Here is a 23,881-nt window from a genome sequence, read left to right on the forward strand (position 1 = left end):
TTTACAGGCCAACCAGCCAGGCAGACCCAGCCCCTACAGCATCTAGGGACCCTGCCAACGCCGCAGATTATCACAGTTACCGACCTCGTTTTCGCCATGTCAGCCCCATGCAAACGCACTGAAGCTCACTGAAGCTTCTTCTGGTTTAGCAGTTTAAGTCTGTGCCGCTCCTCATCTCCACTGGCGCTGGCAGCGGACGCCCCTCCAGGGCAAGTCCCTTTCAAGTTTCCCAACAACAACGCCGTACACGTACACGTATGCGTAGAATCCACAGAGGCGAGTTTGACATGTCTTGTTCCAAGGCAAAGGCAAACTAGTTTGGGAGACGTGCGGCGCCATCGTGCTTCGTTGGAGTGATGTTTGAACGCCGGCGGCTCTGTTGTGCTCCACATCGGTCTGATATGATGGATGAGGAATGATTATGTGATGATGGCCCGTTCGTCTTCCCATCGTTTAGCCTCAACATGATGTGAGCGAAGCAGCAGCAGCAGTAAAGTGGAAACCCAAAGCAATGACAAAAGAATTGGGTCTTGCGGGGGTTGGGTTCGGTGTTCGTGGGTTTGTGGGTTGGTGGACCTCTCCCTTGCGCGAACACCCTCGACCGCCTGGACCTTCTCCAGAACTGAGCTGAGCTGAGCTGCACGACGGCCGCTGCTTTGCGGAGACGGGAAGGGACTTGAGGGGAAAGATTGTCCATCGATCAGCGTGAGTCTAAATCTCTCTGACGAACAAACGCAAAACGGCGGCTGGGGCTGGATTCATCAGAGACATGAATCTCCACAGATAAGCAGATTGGCTTTTCTACGTCTGGCGTCTCACTCTCGAAATCTAGGTGGTAGATCCCGATTCCCGTTCATCGAAGGCAGACAAAAGCAGCAGCGGCTCATCCGCTGTTCTCAGCGATGCGGCGGACGCCGGGGGAGGGGGTGTAGAAACATGGGAGGAAGACGTCAACAAGTCCGTTCATCATTTTTCTCAGACCTCCAACGAACAATGCAATCCACATTAAATCCTCATTGCATTTAATGTCTATTTCGAATCCGTACGTCCATCGTGTTGAGCGTATCAGAAGCATCGAAAGGCATGGGCAAAAAGCGTCAATATTACCTGTGCCGCTCATCCACCCCCGGCTGCCCCTCGTTCCCGCGCTTAGCAGCCCACATCCGCAGACAAGCAGACACTGGGACCGACCCATCCGCTGGGTCTCGTTAACCGTGAGTTCGACATCTGCAAGTGAGCCTCGAAGGGGGAAGAGAAGAGCCTCCTCGCATCTTGACAGTCACAGACCGACGGTCTAGAGCGTGGTCCATCGAATCCTTCACCCCCTCCTTCACCTCACTCACCTCCTCCCATGGTGCTACGCCCAACGCTCACCGGCCCGTGTAGCTCTTGGCCAAGGGCCTCTCCGTCTGATCCACGGGCAACTCGAGCGCACCACCCGCTCAGTGATCGACAGTGTCGGCTTTGGTTGTCAGATTTGGCGCATCTAACGGACAGCTCCAGATGCTGCAAAGCTTACGAACGAGGCGAGCTTCAGCCAACGTTTGTTTGACAAGGTTGAGTTTCTTTGCTTGAGGCGGTAGGTCTCGCCGGTATAGTCGGGGGGCGGAGGACTCCGCTGCCGGCAATTACAATTCCCGTCGCCATCGCCTTTGAATTTTCACCACACCAAAACACAGAAACAGCAAGATTCAACGTCTATCAAATCCGATCTCTGCCCAAGTCAACTCAAACACCCTCCGTAAGGCTTGAACCCCTCTTCTGTTGCCTTAATTACACACGCAACTCTAAGTGTAGCTGCCAATCTCTCAACACAGCGCCCCTAAGGAACATCTAAACAATTCTCATGTTCGCATATCCCAAGAATCGTGCAGTGGCTCATTCGTCATTCACAAGCCTAGCCCCCTAGTAGAGGCGAAAAAAATCTCTGCAAGTAATTGGCAGGGGTCGACATCAAGCTGCAGTCCCAACTGTCCGATATTGTCTCACCATATGTGCCTCGCTGAAATGCTCTCTCTTACATCTTGCGAACCCTGGATCTGAATAATACCGACCACCGGCTTTCGAGCCTCGAAGGGGTGGTCTTGCATGCCATGGATTGGTCGATTAACCACTCAACTCATCTCATCCTCGTTCCCGTTGCCGCTGGCGGGCTTCGTTCCGAGTCCCGACTCCCATCACCGTTGTCGTCGGCATCGCGATGTGAGTTATTGTTGGGGGTCCCTCATCCGTTTTTACATGTTTCGCATCCGCAAGTGGCCTGGATCTCCGCGAACCCCGGTCTACGTGATGTGCTTCGGAGGATTTCACGCGTCAACTCGTGCTTCAAGGACATGCGAACTGGTCGTCCCCATCGGAGCCCACACATCGTGAACAGCACACCCCTTGTCGTTCCAACCCATGGGCCAATGCTGTGGCTAGGCCTTTGGCGACACCCCTTGGCCCTGCAACGACACCAAACCAAACATCGTGAAATGGACCGGGCATGAGCCAAAATGCAAGGCGCAGGAAACGGCTCAGCCAAAACCCCTTGCCATGCTCGTCACATCGTGAGGCTCTCCACAACGACGACGACATCCCATTCCACACTTCCCATCTATCTATCCATCCCTCCAGTCTCGTCAACTCCACAACCCCCGCTAGCCACGTTCGTCGCCTGCCCAGATAACGATCTTAGCACCATCATCGCGTAAAACAAACGAACTCTTACAACCTCCCTGAAGTAGCGACATCCTCTCTTCCATGCTCTTCACGCACGCCCACTCACCTCGTCACCTTCTAGACGAACGCCTCTATCCTTATTTCTGTGCAATTGTATTTCTGGCTTACCCGGTCTTACCAGCCAGAAACCAGCCCGTCCAGCCCCTTTGCAAACCATGCCAGCAGTCGAGGGCGCTAAAGAGTCCACCAAACAGCCAAGGTCAAGAAAAGCCTCAAAAGTGGACGAAACCAGCCAGCGACAGCGCCCACCGCCGCCCTAGCAGAGCTGTCCACCGCACCGTCGCGGGCGCTATCTGCCAGGCGTGCCAGAGAAGCTCCCGGCGGGATAGTAGTTCTGAATAAGAGGGAAGGCGAACAAAACAATGAATATGACTATAATTCTCCATGCCAGCCTTGCCAGCCTCCGAAGCCGGCGCTATAGCAATCGTGGCATAGTCAAAGCGTACGAAGTTTATGCTGCTTTTGCGTTGCAATGGGGAAAGACATAAGGGTTATTACCGGAGATGCAACAAGACGACTAGAAGCGCACCGACGGTAGAACTTCATGCTGACTGACTGACCGACATTGAAGAGATGGTGGTGGCTGCTTTAGACAACCCCTCGTCTGGCACTGACACTGCAAACACAACCCAAACCACCAACGGCCAACCCATCTTGGCATCTCGCTCTAGCTCACCTCTAGCGGACAGATTCTTCAGAGCAAAACTAGACACACGTCTCTCTCTCTGAGTCTCTGTGTGTCCGTTGTCCGTCTTTTCTCCAGGCGGCTTAGGTTCCCCCAACAAGAATAAACTTTCTCCGTGCTGTGTGTGTTGCACCACTCCCACCCCGACCGGACTGTCCGCACAGACTTGCCCCAGGGGAGGCGAACAAGAGACCCAAACGCAACGATCCCCTTCCTCTTCTTGCACTGACTGGGGGATCAGTTCTAGGGGCGGCAAGCAAAGCTACCGTGCTCTGAGTGGATATCTTCTTCCTGAAGAGTTAGAAGCAAACCTCTCTATTATGCCCAAGGTTCTCTTTGATATTGGAGGGGGAGGGTGTTGGAAGAAAGAAGCCATCTTGACAAGTTCAGGCTCACCGCACATCCTTCTCGATATGATGCTGGCTAGGGGCCCTCTGGATCTGAGATACCTATGCCCGCACCCCTTGCCCGCATCCGCATCACACCTTTCGAGATCCATGTCTAGGCTGATGCCCCAGACGCCCACTCAGAATAGCGAAGCGGCTGGCAAGGCATCCGTAGCATGTAGCATCGTGGCAAGCAAGCGCAATAAACGCACTCGCGCACGCAGTAGTTCTTCTTCCTGCGTAGTATTAGCAGTTCTGGCAGCATCAGCAATAGCATCCCATTCATACCTTTCGCATCTGTATCAGTGGATAGGTTGGTCCCTGGAGAACCGGAGTGGAGACTGTCAAAGTTCCAGACCCCTCCCTCCCTGATAACAGCGTCTCATCATCGGAACCCGGTCGCATGCCATGCCACCACCATCACCACACACACACGACTCCGGATTGTATTTGCAGCACACCCAAAGAGACGCGCATTCTCACACATTCGCATACACACCTAGACCGCATTCCGCATACTGCATGTCGGAAGACGCAAGGCCCTTGGAGGCTCCGGCCCCAGCACCCCAGCAGCACCCTCCAGTGTCCCCATCCATGTGGCTACAAGCCTACGAATACCTACAGATGTCCGGGAGTCGCATACAGACGAGATGGCGAGGGGGGAAGGAAGGAAGAAAAGGGCAAAGATTTGCAACCACTGGCAAGAGTCTGGGCCATGGAGAACCAACAGATGCGAGGTCTCCCACGCACGCCACCACCATCATCAACCATCCGGCGCTCGTCCTCGTCTTTACGTCCATATCCCTCGCCGCTATCACCACCACCTACACCACGACCAAGATCCTAAAGAGAGCCCTCCCGCATCCGTCTCGCCTGCTCCCATCTAGGTATACCGCTATGCGATGAAAAAAAAATACCTCTTCTACGACACCGGAATCCCCTCAAACCCCTTCGTCAGTCTCCACCCAGCCACCACCACCACCGCCTCCCTCCCACACAACACCACAACACCTCCCCGCGTCTCGCCCCGTTTCGTCCGCGCCCGTCGCCGTCCAACCCAAAAGCCATAATCTTCAATGATCGTCGGACCCTGAAAAAATATGATTAAGAAAAACCTGATCTTCAGACACACAAAGGGGTTCAACTCAGGCGGCAGCCAGCAAGCTCAGGTAGCCCTAAGTGGTAGCGTTGTGTTGCTGCCGCTTTAGCTTGCTACACGCACGCAAAAGTTGTAAACTGACGTGCTGACTGACGTCCATCTTCTCCATGAAGGGGGCAATCATCGCCTCGCCTGAAGTTTGAACCGTAGTTCCCCAGCCCAAAGACAGGATTTGCACCCTCGCCATACTTACACGCACGCAAACGCGACGCAAGCCTTCCACGCAGCGGGCATTGCACATGAAAGAGACACACGAGGAACGCCATCGACGACAATCTCCCCAGGACCCCTATGACCTCACATCAACAAGCCCCATTGAGAGCCACATGTTACATGTTGTCCATTGAAGCTCGTGCTGCTATGGTCTCCTGGCCGTAGAAACTGCAACCCAAAAAATGCTACGCGCTGTGTGAGCCGATGCCCCAAGAAACTCTCGCTGTAATTCGAATATTCCATCATCATCAAGCCTCTCACGCATCATCATCATCGCCCTCACATCTCACAAAGCAGACAATCACCAAATGGCCTCACTCATCTGCACAATTACGAGGCCCCCATCTCTCCCTCCTTACCAACGCGGTTCTCTCCGCCCACCACCCGGCATCGCCCATTACACTCTTCGTAACATCGATGCCGTAGGTGGTGTTGAAAGAACCAAAAAAAAAAAATGCCTCCCCCATTCTCCACCCGTGGCGAACGGTAAGCCGTGGCGCCTGCAACCGCAACCCATCAGCCATCCTCGAAACACCACTGTCACCACCAACTTGACCAAACGAAGCATCGATGCCATTGCCGAGGATCTAGTCATCCATTCCAAGTTCGAGACTGGTCTGATCTCTGACTCCCCATGGCTACATCTGCGCCTCATTCGTACATTGCGCACCACAACCCGCTCGCCTCGATAGTGATATCCACCATCAACAGAGAAGCGCCGAGATTATGTGTCAATTATCAAACCTCTCATCAAAAATGGCCCGAACATCCCCGGGGGGTTCAAACCACCATCTCCAGATAACCTTGCCCGCCCACACATCCATCACCAAAAGCTACAGTCATGAAAACACCAATCTTCTCCACTCCAGCATCCCATCGCCACTGCGCGGTTTTGACAAACATTCAGACGATTCAGACGAGAAGAGGTATACCTCCGCCCGCTAGACTTTGGTTTACCCCTTCTCGTAGCCCAACAGATGGTCTCTACTCCCCAACATCCGCCGCGACAAGAACTCTAGTATGTGGTTCCTCAGTTCCTTGATACCTAACGCGAGAACGGGGATCAGCGAGAAACGTTCCCCGGGTCGCCGAATCTGATTTTCATTTTTACCGCCGTTCAGGCTCCCGGGGTCTAGCGATACCCACCCACCCATGCCCCCCGTCCGTGTCCGGAAGCCGGGGAACCTATGCCCACGATGATTCAACAAACCCTCTTCCTCCCCGCAAAATCTAACGTGTGTCCATGTCCGTGCCGCCGGAAACCCATCGAGCTCAGGTAATTACCTAGGAAAGAAAAGAAAAATCAAATCAGCCGCGAAAAGTATAACCAAACAGACAGAGTTACAAAGACTCAACGACTTAAGCACTGACTTCAAGCCTTCAACTCAATCCCCGCAAAAGCTTGTCCGGTTCAGATACAGAGACTTTGGAAACGTGCCAACAATGCTTTCTGCCGACTTTTTTTTTTTTTTTCAGTCTACACCCTCGTCTCCATGTTCGTGCCATTGAATACATCCATGTTTTGTGTCACCCGTACCATCTTGCTGCCGTTATCCTCCCCCCATCGTCGGGCAAAAAACACCTTATCAGACTTTGACTCTGCATCTCGGAGCCGGAGGGAGGCATCGTAATAGGTGGCGTCGAAAATGTCAATCAAACGTGGAAAATGTAGTCCAGTTGCTACCAACTTTACAAACCCAACCCGCCACTCCAAAGCGAACAATGTTTACTTTACCTTCCCCAGAAAATCCATCCCATCCACCGCCCACGCAAACGTTATTCCCTCAACGACCGTGCAGTGCATTCCAACGTCCAAGTTTCCACGTCTAGGTTCTCCGTACGCAGTACAGGTACAGCCCCGAGCCAACCAACGCACGGTGAGAGCTGAACCACACATTCAAAAAAACGCTATCAAAATATGCCTGTAGGTCCGGGTTCAGGGTCCTCTGAGAAACCGGGGAATGCAGCCTCACTCACTTCACTCATTCCCCGTGCCTCGTAACCCTTGAACCCCGGCATCGGAGGCTCATAACTCTCTTTCTCAAGTCCTCAATCCCCATCCGTGCTGTCGTGTCACATCTCTCGTGTTCCCAGAAAGACTATCCCCATAGTCTTACCAACTTATCAGAAAGCCCGTCTAAACTTGCCTATCCCACTTATCATTATCCACCGGAAGAGATACTGTGTATGCAGTGTAAACAGTCCTGTATCACCACACCATCAACAGGCATGACTCCGGCCACGATATCTACTCAACACCCCGTTTAAACGTCGGCGACCCGATGAATCCGTTATATCCGCCGAGTCCACGCCTCCCTGCGCCCCCTCCCCGAACCCACTCGCCGAGAACCCCGGAAGTCCCACGATATCAGGTCCCACGGGTGACGGACGGGTGCGCTGGTTCGACCGACAGCCGTTGAAGTCGTGTGCGACTACCAACCCGATGCACAGCCGCCGACCACATTGCCATGCACCTCTCGCAGTGGCATCTCATTTCTCACCTCCATCATCATGCATCACCTCCATGAATCCAGAACGACCAAGTCTCTTGAGACTGATGATGCCCCCTCACCTCACGCCTGTTCTCAACCATCTCAATCCCCAGTGTAAATCGGTCCAGACCACCAAAACACGCCTTCGCGAAGTGACAGAACGCAGGTAATCTCACAAGCTTCCCCCGCGTTATGTTCACATCAGCGCCACAAGAATGCTGAAGATCCCGCCCTCATCCAAACACATCACTGTCTCGCCGCGTCAAGCGTTGTCTCGTGCTTGTCTCGCCCTTCTCCCTCACCACATCTCCTGTCGCTCGCGTGTTAGTGACGACTGCAACTGAACCCCCTTTTCCCCTCCCGATAAGGTATCCTTTTGTTCCTTTCCCCGCACAGCAGGGCAAGGGAAGGTAACAGCAAACGGCGCCATCTCCACCCCTCTCTGATGCCCTCCGCATGCAGGTAGCCCTCCACGTTCGCGCTGACTGCCTTGGCCTGCTCGTCGACTCGAGTGCCTCACCAATGCCTATCCAATTCACATGTCTCTCCATGTCGTCTCAATATTCTCCATGTTGCCTGCTCTCTCTCTCCCTGCCTCATCTGGTCTCCCATACCCACACTTGCTTTGTCATCGCAGATACGGCAGGCAAACTCCAACGTAGCAACAGGCGATGAGAAAGACCCCGCTGCATGCAAGCTGCGGTCTCGTCCTGTCCCAGAACACACAAAACTCATCGCCGCGTTCGGGACGCTATCGACGCGGGAGCACCGGATTGGCAATCTTCTACATACCGGTAACACTCTCTTCCCTCAACGCTCCTTGGACCTTTCCCACCCAAGCATCCACTCAGTACCACTTACCGCTGGTAGACTGCCACACTGCTACCATCACCAGCTAGGGCAGGACGCCAGGCAGAACATCCAGCCACTATGAACAGGCACGCCATATCCGAGAGAGGGGTACCGTCCAATCAGACGGCCCACGAGGCGGCTGCTAAGAAAAGAGCCGCTGGGTTCGACCGGAGTCGAGTTGGTGTGCTGACGGCGCGGCCCCTGTCCCACGACGCTGGCTATGGCCGTGAACATAGAATCGGTACATGATTACATGCCCTTCATCTCAGAGCTCAAGCTAGTGCTGCTACTGCTACTGCCACGGCTAGAGCTTCCCATAGGAGTTCGACCATGGAGCAACAAAGGCGGGGTCGATCTAGAGACTGATTTGCATCTCCACCTTTAAACTCGTAGTGATATTTCCAATGGGGAAGGGTGCATGGAAATCGTCCCCATCGAGCTGCGTTGCGGTCTGCATTACAGCCTCAGATGAAGCCCAGGAATTCCCCGCCCGTCTTATCAAGAGAAGTTATCGAATGCGGTTGACAATCCCCGGATCGTGCTTCAGTCATGAAAGTATCGCAACTCCCCCGCTGCTGCCCATCCTCGCATAGGAGGCCGACGTGGATATCTGGTGTGGATGTGTGGAGGACGACATCAGACTCCATTGTCCTTGTCATGCTCTTGCTTGATTGACTGCCAGGCCTCAAACCAAGCGGGCGTCGAAACCAGACCAAACTGGTTTGCCCGTGAAGCTCTTTTCACACATCTCCAGTACCTGCACAAAGGCGCAAGTACTCGAGATGGCTGGCGTGTAACGTATCCTACTACGAAGCTTAGCACAAGACATCCGCAAGCACTCCCCACCTTTGACCGTCAGCTATACAACCCAACTCTCGTCGGTAGCTGAAGGTCTGTTCCCCAGACTGCCCCAGGTTCCCAGCCCTGGGGAAAAGTCAATGTTGAACAAGGAAAGGACCCTGAAAAACTGAACCCAGACTCAAACTTCCAGATTAGTCTTGATAGTGGCCAGGTTCAGTCTAACTCACAAAACACCCATGCCGTGCGTGAGCGTGTGCCCGTCCAGAGTTCGTCGACGAAACACACACACCTCCCCCTCCTAAAACGGCCAAAAGCATGCCCTTCTTGGTCTACCGGGAAGCCCCAAAAAGGAGCAAATCTGAATTGCCGTATCCTGAGATTGCCCCCTTTGCTCCATCCGGCGCCGCTCCGGGGAAAACTCAGACGCCATGACAACAGCGGTGAACCCAGCCGACCTCTCCGCTTCAGTGTCCCGCCACCACGTTGAGTAAGCAACAACCTCAACACAAACGCCTCGGACGATTTAGAAAAGCACCGGTTTGCGGGCGGCAGTCGACGCCCAAAGAAGGTCGGTGGCTTGAACCATTGTTCAACGTGGTATGGTCCTCGAAAGCATAACGTCCGTGAGACCAGAGGTCTCGTCTTAGCGCCTGGCCCGTCTCCCCGCTTTCTCCAAGCTAGACCTGGAGAACTAGGGACGATGCTGAAACGGCCTCTTCGCTGCTCTGTGCCACCGGACGCCGTGGAAATGCAAGGTCGACATGGCATGGCCAACTGGAGCTTCCACGTCGTTGTCGTCGCAGTGAAGGTTTGTGGGGTAGCGATGCAAGACGCTGGTTGGTCGATGGAAGATGTTGCCTCTGAATGTCGTCTCATCAACGGGCATGGCATTGCCTGGGAGAAAAACGCCCGGCTGTTTGGATGTTGCCCGCGGCGAGTCCTAACAAACCGCCATGCCATGGTCCTGTCCGGTCGCTCGTCATCCCCATCATGACTAGCGAATAGGTTCATCATGGTGTAACATCGCCATTGCTCTACACCCAGTCAGCCAACGACCAGTACCAATGGGGTGGCGACGTACAAACGATCTTACCATTACATTGCCAGCGAAGTCTTTTGCAGCAATGCTTCATGAAGTAAGCCGATGGCATTCTATATTGATGCCACCAGCGTCCCTGAGGCTGACTGCATGCTGTGGGCGTGAAACGAGCAGTAAGTAAACTCACCGACCTCGAGAATGCGGGGTAGTTAGATCCCCTCCCATTGGTACGATGTAGAGGCATTGCGTCCTCGCCGAGCGGATATCAAAGGCAATTACTATGTTTCCTCACTCTAGGCGTGTTCTCTGTTGTGCAACATTGCCGGTGAACGTCTGGGCAAAGCCCGAAGATCGTGTGTTGGCTAATGTTGTGCAACATTCCGTCAAAGTAATGGAATGAGGCCATCCGAGAACCTCGTTGAGAACTTCTGTCGGAAGTAAAGGGTGTGAGTAGTGTGTACGAAGTCATCGTCTTCCTCAACCCAGTGCAGTATGATATGGCGAAGCTCGAGGTATTGCGTGGCGGCTAGGTTGTTAACTCTAGAGGGTCCAGATGGGAGCTCCCGTCTTACTGCCTCATCGTGATACCAAGCGTTGCTCAGTCAAGCTTCTATATTGTGAACAGTGTGTCAGATGACCAGTTTCGCTTGATGACTAGCAAATCGGAAAAGCTTCCTGAAGATGCTGTGTTCCGAGGTCCCGACTGCTCAGACGGCCAGGATTTCGGTGCCACTTTCGAATGATATGAAAGAGAAAACGGGGTAAACACTTGTCATGCTGGGCTGAAAACCGTATCACGACATTTGTACACAAAAGCCGCACGTATCTTGCTAGGGCAGATATTAATGTTGACGAATGGAATCCGTTGCCCTGGGCCATTCGTGCTGCTTGCCAAACCCGGCTGGCGTGTAGAATCCGACGTTGCAGGCTCAAAAGATCACTAGACCTCTCACATCTTACAAGTTCCCTCATCTGCGGTGCGGAAATTAGCAGCTCATGCACATTGCCGGCCTCATGGTAATGCTTATATCTCGTGCGCAGCCCATCGGTCTTCGGTGCGGCTTCGGCCAGGCATCCGTGGCCTGTATGGCAAATTGTAAACACCATCTTCGGATCGTTGGAAAAGCTTGGACTGATCGCTCCGGAATGGCGTAGGTATATCTCTTCATTACGGCGTGCACGGCAGGAAACTTTCCGTGCGGCAGACGCCCTCGCGTGTTCTTGCGGCACGGTGAAGATGCTTCTGGCTAGGTAGACCAGAGTTGATAAAGAGCCTCATCCTAGATCGACACGGCGGCGTCCGCACGGTAGCAGGTGGGTCGCGGTTCCAGCATGGCACCGGCAAATGGACGAAACTCTATCTTGTAGATCTGTAGACCAACACCGTCTGAGCCTCAAAGGTGAAGAAAGATTGGCCAACCAAACGCTTGATTGGAGCTTCCGCATCCTCGAACAAAGTCCAGGCGAATCTCACCGCTATTTGATCGAGCGTCTGTCCAAGATAAGCCTGGGAGTGCTAATCCCGAGCTCTAGTAGCTTGCGCATGAGATATATCGAGGATGTTCCATTGTCCAATGGAACGTCGGTCACCCTTTTGAGGGATATTAGTTAGCCAAAACGAAATCCAGAGGCATCCACAATCTACAGAGGTGTAAGCCACGGTAGCCGCCAGTGGCGAGTCTCTTGGTCCGACTGCGGCGGCGTGGTGGGTGATGGCAAGTGTGATGGCTGCCCTAACCCCAAAACCACTTGTAATCTTGGTTTAGGGTGATGTTTGTAGTACATGGGGCGCAGCTACGTGTGGCTCGATGCCACCGGGGTCAGCCACATAAGAGATAATTCGACTGAGAAGAGTGGCGCTTTCAACTCGATCCCCAAGGAACGAATACCTGGATAGGCAGACAGGCAGATCACTGGTGCCTATGCGAGCATCTTGTTGATGAGACGCGGGAGTGGCCTGCATCTCAAAACCAAGGCAAAGCCGCTACGTGGAAGCGCAAGCGAAATATTTCGAGGAGGCCTGCCGGTTGGGGGTCGAACCCCGGGCGAGAGGTACGCGTCCCGTCTTCTCGATGAAGCTCGAACCGTCTTCAGATTACACGGCGATCTTGGCTGCAAGGGATTGATCAAATATCAAGGAAGTCATCGACAGCCTCGAGTGCCGAACTGCCGTTATGCCAGATGCAGTGGGCTAGTGGTTTATTTGGCTAGATTGCGATGGCGTTGTGCGGTGTATGCGCGGTGAATGTCTCGGTAGGCCTCTACGAGGTCTCGGTGAAGGAGCGGTCAGAAAGGAAAGCGGCGGGAGCAAGTGTCTACAGCACCACGCATAGTGGTAAAGATTGTGTTTTGTGTGCCAAATGCCCAAGCAATTTGATTCCAAGAGCATGCTGCATGTCCAGAACGCCCAGGGGAGGGGGTGAGACGACCGGGGTGCAGTTCACTCAGAGTTTCGCACGGCTTTGTCGATTGCCTCTCGTGTTCGGTCGATATGGCCATGCCATTTACAGATGCAATTTCCAAAGCCCAGGCGGGCAGGAGGCTCGAGAGAGACGTCCTGATGGGTTCCATTGGTGATCTAGAACTCTAGACGCATCCTAGAGGGGCCGTTGAGCGAGGGGGGGCCCATGGGGATGCCTCTGGAGACTGCAAACCACCCATGCCGCGTCCATCTGGAGTGGACATGTAGCGACTCCATAGTCATCGGTGATCTCTGTTTGAAAAGCTCCGGTATCAAGACTGTACGGCAACCTCTCCGTCTCCTCTCCATCTCCATCTCCATTGTCTACCGCAGTCCGACACTTTGAAGGTGAGGAAGCTGAGACTGCGCTCGTCCGGGGGAATACCGGTAGCTACTGTCCGTCAGTGGCCGGTGGCCGGTCATACTTCGTTCATCCCATTTCGAGAACCTGAACAGCCCCTCTTGACCAGACGCCGCCGGAATAGTGCCTGATGATAGACTTGTCGACAGTTTTCTCGCAAGTTGCGGGCTTCCTCGCGGCTCGCTAATAAGCCTCAGATAGAAGTGGATGCTACTGCTGAAACTGCGGGCTCTGGCGGACGCTCCTAGCGCACGGAAAAGACGCCTACTGCCCCTTCGCGCCCCTGTAGTCCTCTTTTGGTCTCCTTAGTCTCCTTGGTCTCCGTGGTCTCCCCTGTAGAAAGGACGCCAGCACCCGCCTGAGGCGGCAACGGCACAAAGCTGGCAGCGTGGTTGGAGCAAGAGGCCGACGTTGTGGGGGGCTGGTTAGGGGGGCCTACGGGGCTATTGTTGACCACTTTAAGCCCTGCGTACCGCTAAGAGCCCCAGGCGCCTAGTTCATGAGAGAAAGACTCGATCTTGCACGTAAATGCCCGATGACGGCTGAGGGCCGTGAAACGGGTCACTACGTCATTTAGCCCTTTCCAGGATGCGTAGCAGCGTAGGCACGCGCAACCCATGTACGTACGAGTAGACGCAGTGAAGAGATTTCGTGCGTAGAAAATGGTGTACGCCCAGTGAGGATATCGACGGCCTGCCTCTTTTGCCCATGTTTGTGACTCCCTGCCGCAGTGCCCACTGCCCCCATTCCGTTCTCCTGCGGGGGCACGACAGATGAGGAGAGAGAGACGAGATGGAGATTGGAGAAGAGTCAAGACTCCAAGTTGAGAGCCACAGTACCCCCTCCCCCACTGAGGATCTGAACCTCCGGATATGGCAGCCAGATGTTGACGTGAAAGGACTCAAGGGATACAGTCTGAGCTTCTTCGGTGGATATGACCCGTTTGGTGCCCACATTCTTTCATGTTTGATGCAAGGTTGATGGCTCTTTTGGAAGTTGGAGCTGTAACTCAGGAGTGATGGGTTGAGATGAAGCCGACCGCAGTCCTATGTATCGAGTATGGAGTATCGACCGAGCCGAGATAATAAGCAATGGTACGTTGAGATCGCACCATGGGCCCATGCTGGCTTTCCCATCACCATTGCCTTGCTCATGCTGCCTTGCTGTGGTGCTGTGCTGACTTGCGGTTGGCTGTTTCCGGAGCAAATCCTCCTTAACGCTCCGCACTCTTGAGTCTTGACAACTTTACGTGCGGCGTGTACCGAAGCCTGCGGGCATCAATTCCCGTCTCAGCAAACCACGGAATACGGGAAGACTATTATTGTCGAGAGGACGGGTTCCCTGGACTTGAGTCTCACGCATCAACAGCCCATACTCGGTCGACACGCTGTGTTTCCCGGGTTTCTTCCAAGGAACTTTGTAGTCAGATGACCATGGTGGTGACGGTAATGATGATGCTGCTGTCAAAGACTTCCGAGAGTACAGATCGTGTGCCCTCATTTCCCATAAACCTGCTTCCTAAGTACTGGGACGTTTGTGTGTACCTATCCGTCCTTTGTACGCCATCCTCCTCTTGTCTCACCGGCACAGATGGAATGAGGTTCTGGGGCTGACACCGGAGATGGGGGCCAAAATTGCCAATCAGATCCTTGCTGCCGTCTTAACTGTGTATGTTGCGTTCTCGAACAAGAGGATGTCCTCCGTTCCCCAGTCTCATTAGTATAGAGACCTTTCTTCATCGGTGGCCCTTTTTGGCCCTGGCCGCTCAAGCGAGGGCCATTGAGAGGCCTTATCAGAGTAATGCCATGCCTGCATGTATGCAAAGGCCACACAACCATGGGTATCTTTTTTTTTTTTTTTTTAGTCTGATGGATTCAGCCCTCGCGTGCGAAAGTTGGCAGCATCCCGGCTCGTTCTGGCAGACTTCGTGCAGATCGGTGGGGCTCGTCATCGGTCGAGAAACGCCCCCGACCTCCATTGTCGTATCTGTAAGGTTGCGACGCATTCCGACTTGCGCGGCGAGGTACACCGGAGTGACTCGATTGCTTGACCAAGCACCGCACCCTCTTCAGAGACAGACCTGGAGCCAACGACGTGGTCACTGGTGAGAACAGAGGATGAAGCTATTGTCTCCGAGGCATATGCACCGTAACTCGGGCGGAAAATCAGGGTTGAACCTTCGCATGTTGCCTGCTAAAGGGTTCAAAGCGGCATCTCAAACCCGGAGGCTGCACTTGGAAGCCAGAATACCGGATTCACTTCGAGAATAGCATGTCGCTTCTGCTTCATCGATCCGTCCCGGTCACCTGGCATCATCCGGAGTCTCGTGGGGCACTTCTATTCGCGACCCACGCGGGTTGGTGCCTCCTTCAGCCGTTGCGTGGCACGGGAAGGGGGCGTATGGATACTAGACTGGACAAGTCTGGGTTCTGTGCCTGACGATGAACAGGGCGAACAGCGATATGTCTTGACATGTAGCCTTGAAATGGGACGGCGACGGCGAGGACGAAACGACACGTCTGTAATCGCGATTCCCCCCCACGGCCCTCACAAAAACGCACCTCGCCGTGATCGTTGATAGTGAAAAGTCTGGCACCATTTGTATCAGCTGGTGATGAATTGCGTCATGACTTGTACAAGTCATTCGAGTCGCCTCGGACGCGGGACCAGGCCGGTGCAGTCGAAATTGATCCCGTGAGCCTTCTGACAGGATCTTTGGAATACCCCCGCAAACAACCGTGCCCTCCGAGTTAAGACGTGGGATTTCTGCAAAGCTATCAAGTCTGACGATTTTGGGTTTGGGTCATTCTAGCTTTGTTTGTCCCGGATCTTGCGGGGCGCCCAGGCAGTCGCATCAGAGCCCGGATTCTAGTGCAGGCTGATTTACAGCTAGATGATTGCTGCAAGACGTGCTGGGAACAAGTAGGAATGATTCCAGGCAGGTTTTCTGGGCGAAACACACCGCTCTGGCATGATTCCTTCTTCCCCGGAGGCTTTGAAGACAACCAAGGAACCATGTAGCTGTGTATGGTCGCATTCGACGCCTCCTCCTGCGACACGTCAAATGGGAGCCGGGCCCCGAGTTGAATGCTGTCGGGCGACAGCCTGATTGGCCAATGGAGATTCAGGTTGCACATGGTTTGGAGAACCCAGCAAGATTCTGAGGATAAAGGCGACTTGTTGGATAGCAGGCTGCTGTTTTCCGGGTTGGCCGTGACTCCTTCATGGCCCTTTCTCTCTTTAGCAGAGAAGACATAACCACAAGATTCCATACTTCTCTGATCTGCTTGATCTGTCGAGTGCGGTCACAAGCTGTGCTGCGAGGGAGATCCGGCTGTTGAGCTGCAGAAAATAGAAAGTGACCTAGATTCGAACTCTTTTATTTGTTCCCCCCCCCAAAGGGACACAGACAGTGTTCAAGATCCAAAGTCCATACAACCACGTACTATGTTGGCGTTGAGACATGTAGCGCTGCAGTTGTGATTGGTTAAGGCCATGGGGCCGTTCGCCAGGCATGCCCCATGTCTGTCTATGTGCTCCGTATCCGTACTTTGCTCCCATGGGCTGAGCATCGCCTGGCACGGAAGATCCGGAAGCTGACGCGCGCCGGGAGCGACTCGGAAGCCGAGCCCTGGTCTCGTCGTCTACTCCTGCGCTCCGCCGGCTTCCTCCACGCCTCGTCGCCGAGTGGAGATCAAGACACAAACTTTAATTGAGGTTCCGTCCAGTCTCGACTCGCTCGCGACGTGGGATGCTTGGCCAAAGATGATGTTTGCTGGCTGTTTGCCAGCCTCACCGCCCCTTGATTTTCGATCGATGCTCTCGTCTCTTCTATGTGACATAGAGCTGACTCAAGAGGTTGAAGAAGCCCCCGACAATGGCTTCGACTGGGCGCCTCTCCAAAGTAGAGTGTTGAGCGTGCATCGGTGGGATATGGCCAGGTCTTTGCTTGTATCCTGCGAGCACTCGTTCCTCGCAGTTCAGTAAGGCGCAGCGCACCTGTAGTGGAACATACGAAAACAGTGTCTCTGTCGTTCGAAAGGCACGGTCGCCACACCTAGAAATCCACACTGTGTTCGCGCTGTCTGGGGCCTATCCAAACCCTCACCTTGTCCCGTATCCGATTCACCGATCGCTCGGGGCGTCGGGCATATGTGGCGCTCACTGATGCTGAAGACCGTCATTCATCACCAGATGATCTTCCGTCTCCGGTCTCCAGCGTCGATCGTAGAGCGAGATCTGACAATGGGATGTTCCCAGGGCCGAGGTGAGATCTCCACATATGTGTTCTTCTCCTCTGTTCGGTTTTCGGAGGTGCATGCGCTCGAAATCTAGATCAATGGTCTGACAATACCAACAACTCGCCTTTGCCTCGGGAGTGAGTGACTTGATTGCAAGAGTCAGGCTGGCGACATGGAGATGTCTAAAGTTACACTCCCTCCCTGAACCCCTGGAACCTTACATACGGGCGGTGTCTGGAAACACCAGGAGAAGTCTGTTGTCTGGGGAAGAAAACGCCACCTTGGACGCCGCCGCGTGGTAACAAAGAATTCGTGATACGCAGCAGAGTTCGACCATCGTTGCTCGTCTTTCCTGCGAATTGATGCCGAGCTTTGGTTCATTCCATTTGAGGCCATCGAGCCGTCCCCAACGAAACAATGTGACGAATCAGGAGCTTTGCCAGGACCGGAGCATGAAGCTGAGAGGGACCGGGCCACTAGGTGTCAGGCAAAAAATCCCCGGTGCTCCAAAGCTGTAAGAAATCAACATTGGATGATATGATGATCCTTGTCAACCATCAGACCACCGCTCATAGCCGGCGTTTCCCTGGAATGCGCATCAAGCATGTGCAAAGACAGAGTTCAAGGCCAGATTGCGTTCTCTTGATGCAATGTTGCAGCTTCGCATCTCGATACAGTCAGATGGATTATGATCGGTTCGTTGTTATCAAACGTGGGTCACTAGTGTCAGTCTTGATAGCGTGTAGTGTCGGCGATCATGGGGATAACTCTGCCGCGGTTGCGAAGCTCAAGCGAGCACGCGAGTTATCCGCACTGCGGTAGGGTAACGGGAACAGTTCGTATCCCAAAGCCGTTGACTACGTTTCTGCGTCGATCTTCGCCCAGAAGTTGGCCGGCCACTGCAGCTAGCTAGACTTCAGGGTCCTCTGCACATAAGGGTCGGTAGGGTCTCGTTGGATTAGGGGACCTATTGCGGAGTAGGCAGCTAGACTGCGTGCGGTGAAAAAGCGCCATCCGCCATCTCAAAAAAATGACAGAGACGCCATTGTAACATGGAATGTGTGTCCTCAGATCATCGCCTGATGCTCGGGATGAGGTTAGTCGACTCGGGTTGCGTCTCGGGTCCGCTCTCGGAACCAGGTTCAAGGGACCCTTATCAGAAGCCAAGGGCGCAGGATGAACCTCAGTCTCTTCGTAGTCAACATCAGATCAGTTGATGTGACAGGCGTGTGACCTGGGGCTAGCATTCAACATCTCCATTGTATTTGACGCAATCTCTTTCGTCATCCCGCAGGGTCTTGTTGGTTTCGCTACCGTAGTTGGCTGAGCAGGTCTCGTACATTGTGCAAGCTCTACGTCAGACCGAACGAGTTCCGTAGAGAGGGAATTGAAGCGAGGCAGATCTGAAGATCGAGCGATGGTAGGAGGGATGCCGCACTCTGCTTTGAGCCGTCAACTACGGGCCGTCCAGGTATCCGGCCGGTCGATTGACAGACGGCCACCGAACTGCTGATCCCCGTGTACGGATACTGACATCGCAGCTGGCCTAGGTTGTAAGTGTGCCCCGCCATCCGGCTCCCGATAGGTGTGGCTTGCACAATGGCTTGCGTGCTTTGTTCGAGGATTGCTGCTTCAGTGACGGGCGGGCCACGATGAGATCCTTGTTGAGATGCCATGAGCAGGGGCAAATTTAGCATCTTTTGATGGGCGACTAGGTGAGGGTGGCAGGGGCCACCTTGACTGCGCAGCGAATCAGGGGTAAGCGATGTGCGTTTTGGGCATCTCGGATTGCGACTTCAAAGATAACGAGACGCGGTGAGACGTGCCCGGGAGGTGTCGTTAATCCAGAGGCGCAAGGCGTGCCTGGGTGATGGCACGCAAGACGAGCAAGCAAGCAAGCAAGCAAGCAAGCAACCGCGAATTTTTACCACGGTGTGCAGCGTAGAGGCGCTAACAAGACGCTTGGCTGCGAGATGCAGCCCCTTGAGTCGCCGGCCACTCTTAGCTTTGTGCTGTGTGCGAGTTGTTGGTGTGGGGTGATATCGTTCGGGTCCCCTATCTCCAGATTTCTTGCCAAGATGATCCGGCATCTATTGACCGTCGAGGGGCCAAATTGGGTGAAGGTGAGCGTTGGGCGATGGCATCTGTCAGAGTGAATGCGTACGATTGCTAATCAACGTACCATGCCATACAGTGGACACTTCGCTTGAGAAGATGATAAGAGAGAAAGTGAGGGGCAATGGGCCAAGGGCACCTCGCGCATGCTTCCCCAGAATGCAAGCTGTGAGTAATAGTTTGACACATGCGCTGATATCCATAAGAGACGAGATTGAGAGCGAGGTGGATTGTCAGTTTGCGTGATCCGACGAAGGCTGAAGCGCAGCCGGATGGAGCTCTTGGTGAAGCCATTCCCCACCAGAGAGATCCTGCCATGCGTGCCATGGCGCTTTCGAATGTCGATGGGCGTTCTGCACGAATTTGGAAGGGGCCAGTGAGCATTTGCATCGTTTGATACCCATGTCGTACACCCTGGGTCTGGGCGAAGAAGTCCCCGAAAGGCCGAAAGCTGATTGACGATGCCCTTCTGTCTTCAAACCGGTTGTGACAGAGGTAGCTCTGTGAGAAGCTCAAGTAAGTGAAGGGGCTTGACTGGACCTATGGCGGTGGCGTACGTGGGCTTCTACGCCTCAAGCGAGGCCATGCAGCTCAATGACTGGTTCTCAGCCCCTGCAGCTCCCACTCGTCACAATGGCCGGAGCCATGCCTTGCTGCATGCCGCTGGGTGCATGCTGTGAGTGCTCGCAGTCGCAGCCCCTACTCCGTACTCCGTACCGAATGTGAGCATAGAAGTGGATGCTGGATGTAGGTACTTTAGGTATGTGAGTGGGAATGGGGAACATGGGCCAGTGGAGATCCGTACTCCGTCCGTTCAACTGGATGACCTGAGAAAAGGCTGCATTTGCGCACAAGCCATCGGCTGAGGGAGACGAGAGGCTGCCTGGCAATCCAAAGTCCAAAGGCGACGACAAGACCGAGTATTGATTTCTTGTTGTATTCGTAGTGGGGTTCCTTGCTTGCTGGACAGAACAAAAGTCATGACAAAAGACACGGAGTGTTGCACAGCGCGGAGACTGGAGATTTTGATAGGTCCCCGCCCGAAGCGGTACAACGGCTAAAATGGATGCACCTCTGGCATCCGAAAATGCGGCAATATCGTGTAAAGGTTGTCGTTTTTAGGGTACTGCTGACCTAGACTTCGGCGCCTGGGCCAGAGATTGATCCGGTGAAGACGGAGGTGGTGAGGGAGGATGCCCGTCCAGTGGCCCCGGTGCCGGTGTTCGGATCCAGAGGATGGCACATCAACCAGATGAGCAATGCTCGGGATTCGTAGTGGCGGGCGGGCTGGGCCGCAGACACCCAAGGGTCGGTTCAAGCTTCAAAGCCGCCGCGAAGTAAGACGACTCTTGGGATGACGACGGCAATATATTAGAGTGTGGCAGAACGAGCTTGCAGTGGTATGGCGGAACTCTCCAGCTGCAACTCTAAAAGGCTCAACGTTTGATGCATCATACCTACTACTGGATGGACGACTGGCGTTGAGTAGAAGAGTGAGGGTTTCTAGGGGTCGAATACCAACTTTGATTGGGTGCGGAACCCGGTCTTGTTGGTCAGGTCGGAATGATGTAGTGAGGGTGAAGGCGTTTGAGAGTTCAATGGAGGAACATTCTAATGGGTGAAATTGCTTTGATACTACACATGATGGAATGTGGTGATAGGATGGCTGTGAGATGGGTGCGTGTAGTGTTGGTTCGATTCTGCGATGATTTCAACTGATGTCGAAGACAGCTAGTCCTAGTGCGCCAACGCCTTGTTGCGTTTTTCTGCATGCTTGGTGCTTTGCTGGGCATTGTTTGAAGGCATTTCCTGTCCTGAACAGTCCCACCTAGACTGTATCGACGGTAGTATGTAGGCTTTGGTGTAGCAGCAAGCAGCTGGTGCTATGGTATTGGCTGGCATGTAGAGGTGACACGGTGCCGACGGTAATGGATATGGATAAGCATAGGAGCAGTGAGCGGCATCTCCGCGCACCAGAGAGAGTGCAAAGGAGAGTCCGTGCCGGTGAGGTCCGTGAATGAGCGATGGCTTGTGGTTGTGGATAAAATGTGGATGTGGGTGGTGGAGTGCGGTCGGGGCGGGCGATGTGATGTTGCAGCGGGAATTGACTTCATTCTCACTTTTTTTTTTTGGTGGGGGAAGAAACCTCAAGGCTCAAGTGTTTCCTGCCTTTCTTTGGTGAGTTTCTTTTTTTGGTGGGGGGTGGCCAGACTGAGTCCATCAGGTGGGGGGAACCCCCTGCTCTTTCCTTCCGTAACTGCCCCTCCTTCCCTCCTTCCTCTTCTCTTTTTTGCGATGACAGCCTTGGGTCCTCTTGGGTCCTTCCCACGATACCGCCTGCTGGTTGGTCAGTCGTGTTTCCTTCCCTCCTTTTCGGTAAAAAAAATGGTACCGGTAAACCACTCCATTTCCTTTAGTCCTTCCTGCTGAATCATCCCCCATCCCGTCGCGTCGTCGTCTCCGCGTCTAAGTATGTACATAGATACGTACTCCATACTCCATCCCACTTGCTCCTTCCCCGTCGTCTCCGTCCTTTCCCAAAACACGGGTGCGGTGGATGCGGGAGGTGCGGTGCTGCGGCGACTCGCGAGGGCAAGAGTTCCAGGCCAAAATCCCATCCCAACGGCCTGCGGCCTGCCCCGGTTTCCGGTCCCCACTTCTGAAGCGATGAATACGGATTCAGATGGATTACGGAGAAAGTGAATAAAAAAAAAAAAAAAAAGGAAGCAAAAAGCCCGCAATGCAGATTCTTCGTCGACGTTGGAAACTAACATACGCCGCAGTTATCAAGGCGTCAGACATATCATCTAACAAAATAACCCTGGTGATCCAGCGTCTGCCCATCCAGTGAGAATTGTTGCCGACAGCTCGGGCCACTCTGAGAATACGCTCCGTGCGTGTTGTGTTGTTGCTGTCGCTTTCGCGCTTCGTCTGTTCTTTCTGGGGCAATACCTGAGCCGCCAAATGCCCATAGCGGTGCCTGCTCTTACCCCAATCGAAACGTACTTTGCAAGGAGCACGAATTATTGCCATTGGCGAGACATTTTGTGAGAAGCATTTGCCTCTCAGTGCTCCGCTCATCGCCGATGCACAAGGGCAGCCCAACAGCATCAGTGAAGAAAGAGTCGTGTCCAAGAGAGCGGTGACAGTAACACAAGCAAAATGCATTGCTATCGCCATCGCCAATGCAACCATCAGCAATGGCAGCGCATTATAGTGCCACAATGCATCTGCGCCATTTCTGTCACGACTCGGGCGACTCATTCACACGTAGCAGCATGCTGGTCTAGGAATCTCAACCCTCGCCCAGCCGTTTCTTGGCCGAGATGAGACATTTTGACGACAAAAAGTTCTTCACGCCGTTGCCGCCAGTATGGAGCGTGGGAGCCAAAGTCTCTAATCAGAACGAGATGTGTCAATTGGCTCTCGATGCAGGCAGCCGCTCCGCATACGGGACTATAGGTAGTCAAGATCTCGTAGTTGCACTACTACCGTCAGCGTCGGCATCAACAATGTCTATGCCATCCATACCAGGCGCCGGTAGGGTAGCTCGTGCCAACGGCCACCATCGATAAAAGCTGATGCCGGCATCGGTGTCGTTGCTATCGCCAGCCCTAGTCCAGCTGCAACCTGTGGCTGACAGAGCGACTGACTATTCGTACCGCTTCTGACACACAATTCCCTGGATTCATCAGTCATCAGCGACAGAGCGGGTCGGCGTCGTCTTAGCGCTTCCAAAGACACGGCGCAAACAACGCACAAACGTGCCGTCAAAACTTAGCCCGCACCCAGAGAAAAAGAGAGTGCAACAGGTATTGTCCGACACTGACTCTGACTCTTCTGCCTGTCTTGTCCCTGGCCTGCTTCTGCTTCCAAGTGCATTCCAGTAATGGTAGATCGGCCCCCAAAGCAATAGCATAGCCAAAGGAAACGAAGCTTTTCGCAGGAGTGTTTGATGTTTGTCATGGGTTCGGCCTTGTTGAGAATAGTTCCAGAGCAAACTTGCGGAGACAACCACTTTGGATGGAATGTAGGAAAAGGCTGGAATGTGGACCGAACTGGTATCGTTTTCCCCCTTTACCAGTCTTCTTTTGCTTGTCCCTTCCTTGTCCTTCACATCCATGTTCCCATCCCCCATCTTCGTCCAGTGTCTCGAGTGTTGGTTCCACCATTGGTTCTGCTTCGTGTCGCCATTGCTTTCAGGCGAGGACCCGGGGGCATGGCCTTATTTCGCTCCGTTATTGTCTGCGGACGGGCGCCGGCCGATCAGATCATCAGAACGGGGCCGCAGGGGGGGGGGGGGCAGATTCTGGAGCCAATTCTTTTTGTCTTTGCTGCGTATCAACGGCGGGTCA

General features: G+C 53.9%; 10 protein-coding genes across 10 annotated transcripts; 4 read left to right on the top strand and 6 right to left on the bottom strand.

Moving 5' to 3' along the window:
- Positions 1-459: 459 nt before the first annotated feature.
- On the bottom strand, positions 460-690 carry CPAR01_03466 (uncharacterized protein; the record flags this gene model as incomplete). Its single annotated transcript, XM_060487753.1, has 1 exon — positions 460-690. A coding segment is annotated over one exon (231 nt), but the record flags the coding sequence as incomplete, so codon positions are not given.
- Positions 691-883: 193 nt separating this feature from the next.
- CPAR01_03467 (uncharacterized protein) lies at positions 884-1,195 on the bottom strand (the record flags this gene model as incomplete). Its single annotated transcript, XM_060487754.1, has 1 exon — positions 884-1,195. One exon carries the CDS (start codon positions 1,193-1,195, stop codon positions 884-886), a length of 312 nt encoding a protein of 103 aa, XP_060355082.1.
- Positions 1,196-2,093: 898 nt separating this feature from the next.
- Positions 2,094-2,489, top strand: CPAR01_03468 (uncharacterized protein; the record flags this gene model as incomplete). The annotated part of the gene is made up of 1 exon (XM_060487755.1): positions 2,094-2,489. One exon carries the CDS (start codon positions 2,094-2,096, stop codon positions 2,487-2,489), a length of 396 nt encoding a protein of 131 aa, XP_060355083.1.
- A 1,921-nt stretch (positions 2,490-4,410) lies between these two features.
- Positions 4,411-5,051, bottom strand: CPAR01_03469 (uncharacterized protein; the record flags this gene model as incomplete). Its single annotated transcript, XM_060487756.1, has 2 exons — positions 4,411-4,635; positions 5,034-5,051. 2 exons carry the CDS (start codon positions 5,049-5,051, stop codon positions 4,411-4,413), a joined length of 243 nt encoding a protein of 80 aa, XP_060355084.1.
- An 869-nt stretch (positions 5,052-5,920) lies between these two features.
- Positions 5,921-6,109, top strand: CPAR01_03470 (uncharacterized protein; the record flags this gene model as incomplete). The annotated part of the gene is made up of 1 exon (XM_060487757.1): positions 5,921-6,109. One exon carries the CDS (start codon positions 5,921-5,923, stop codon positions 6,107-6,109), a length of 189 nt encoding a protein of 62 aa, XP_060355085.1.
- A 1,275-nt stretch (positions 6,110-7,384) lies between these two features.
- On the bottom strand, positions 7,385-7,615 carry CPAR01_03471 (uncharacterized protein; the record flags this gene model as incomplete). The annotated part of the gene is made up of 1 exon (XM_060487758.1): positions 7,385-7,615. A coding segment is annotated over one exon (231 nt), but the record flags the coding sequence as incomplete, so codon positions are not given.
- A 2,122-nt stretch (positions 7,616-9,737) lies between these two features.
- Positions 9,738-10,529, top strand: CPAR01_03472 (uncharacterized protein; the record flags this gene model as incomplete). Its single annotated transcript, XM_060487759.1, has 2 exons — positions 9,738-9,796; positions 10,358-10,529. 2 exons carry the CDS (start codon positions 9,738-9,740, stop codon positions 10,527-10,529), a joined length of 231 nt encoding a protein of 76 aa, XP_060355087.1.
- A 4,433-nt stretch (positions 10,530-14,962) lies between these two features.
- On the bottom strand, positions 14,963-15,175 carry CPAR01_03473 (uncharacterized protein; the record flags this gene model as incomplete). The annotated part of the gene is made up of 1 exon (XM_060487760.1): positions 14,963-15,175. One exon carries the CDS (start codon positions 15,173-15,175, stop codon positions 14,963-14,965), a length of 213 nt encoding a protein of 70 aa, XP_060355088.1.
- A 1,760-nt stretch (positions 15,176-16,935) lies between these two features.
- CPAR01_03474 (uncharacterized protein) lies at positions 16,936-17,157 on the top strand (the record flags this gene model as incomplete). The annotated part of the gene is made up of 1 exon (XM_060487761.1): positions 16,936-17,157. One exon carries the CDS (start codon positions 16,936-16,938, stop codon positions 17,155-17,157), a length of 222 nt encoding a protein of 73 aa, XP_060355089.1.
- A 5,057-nt stretch (positions 17,158-22,214) lies between these two features.
- Positions 22,215-22,637, bottom strand: CPAR01_03475 (uncharacterized protein; the record flags this gene model as incomplete). The annotated part of the gene is made up of 1 exon (XM_060487762.1): positions 22,215-22,637. The coding sequence occupies one exon, from the start codon at positions 22,635-22,637 to the stop codon at positions 22,215-22,217; it is 423 nt and encodes a 140-aa protein (XP_060355090.1).
- Positions 22,638-23,881: the final 1,244 nt, after the last annotated feature.

The sequence above is a fragment of the Colletotrichum paranaense genome (assembly GCF_030867605.1).
Source record: "Colletotrichum paranaense strain IMI 384185 chromosome Unknown Scaffold_2.1, whole genome shotgun sequence".
NCBI classification, from domain to species: domain Eukaryota; kingdom Fungi; phylum Ascomycota; class Sordariomycetes; order Glomerellales; family Glomerellaceae; genus Colletotrichum; species Colletotrichum paranaense.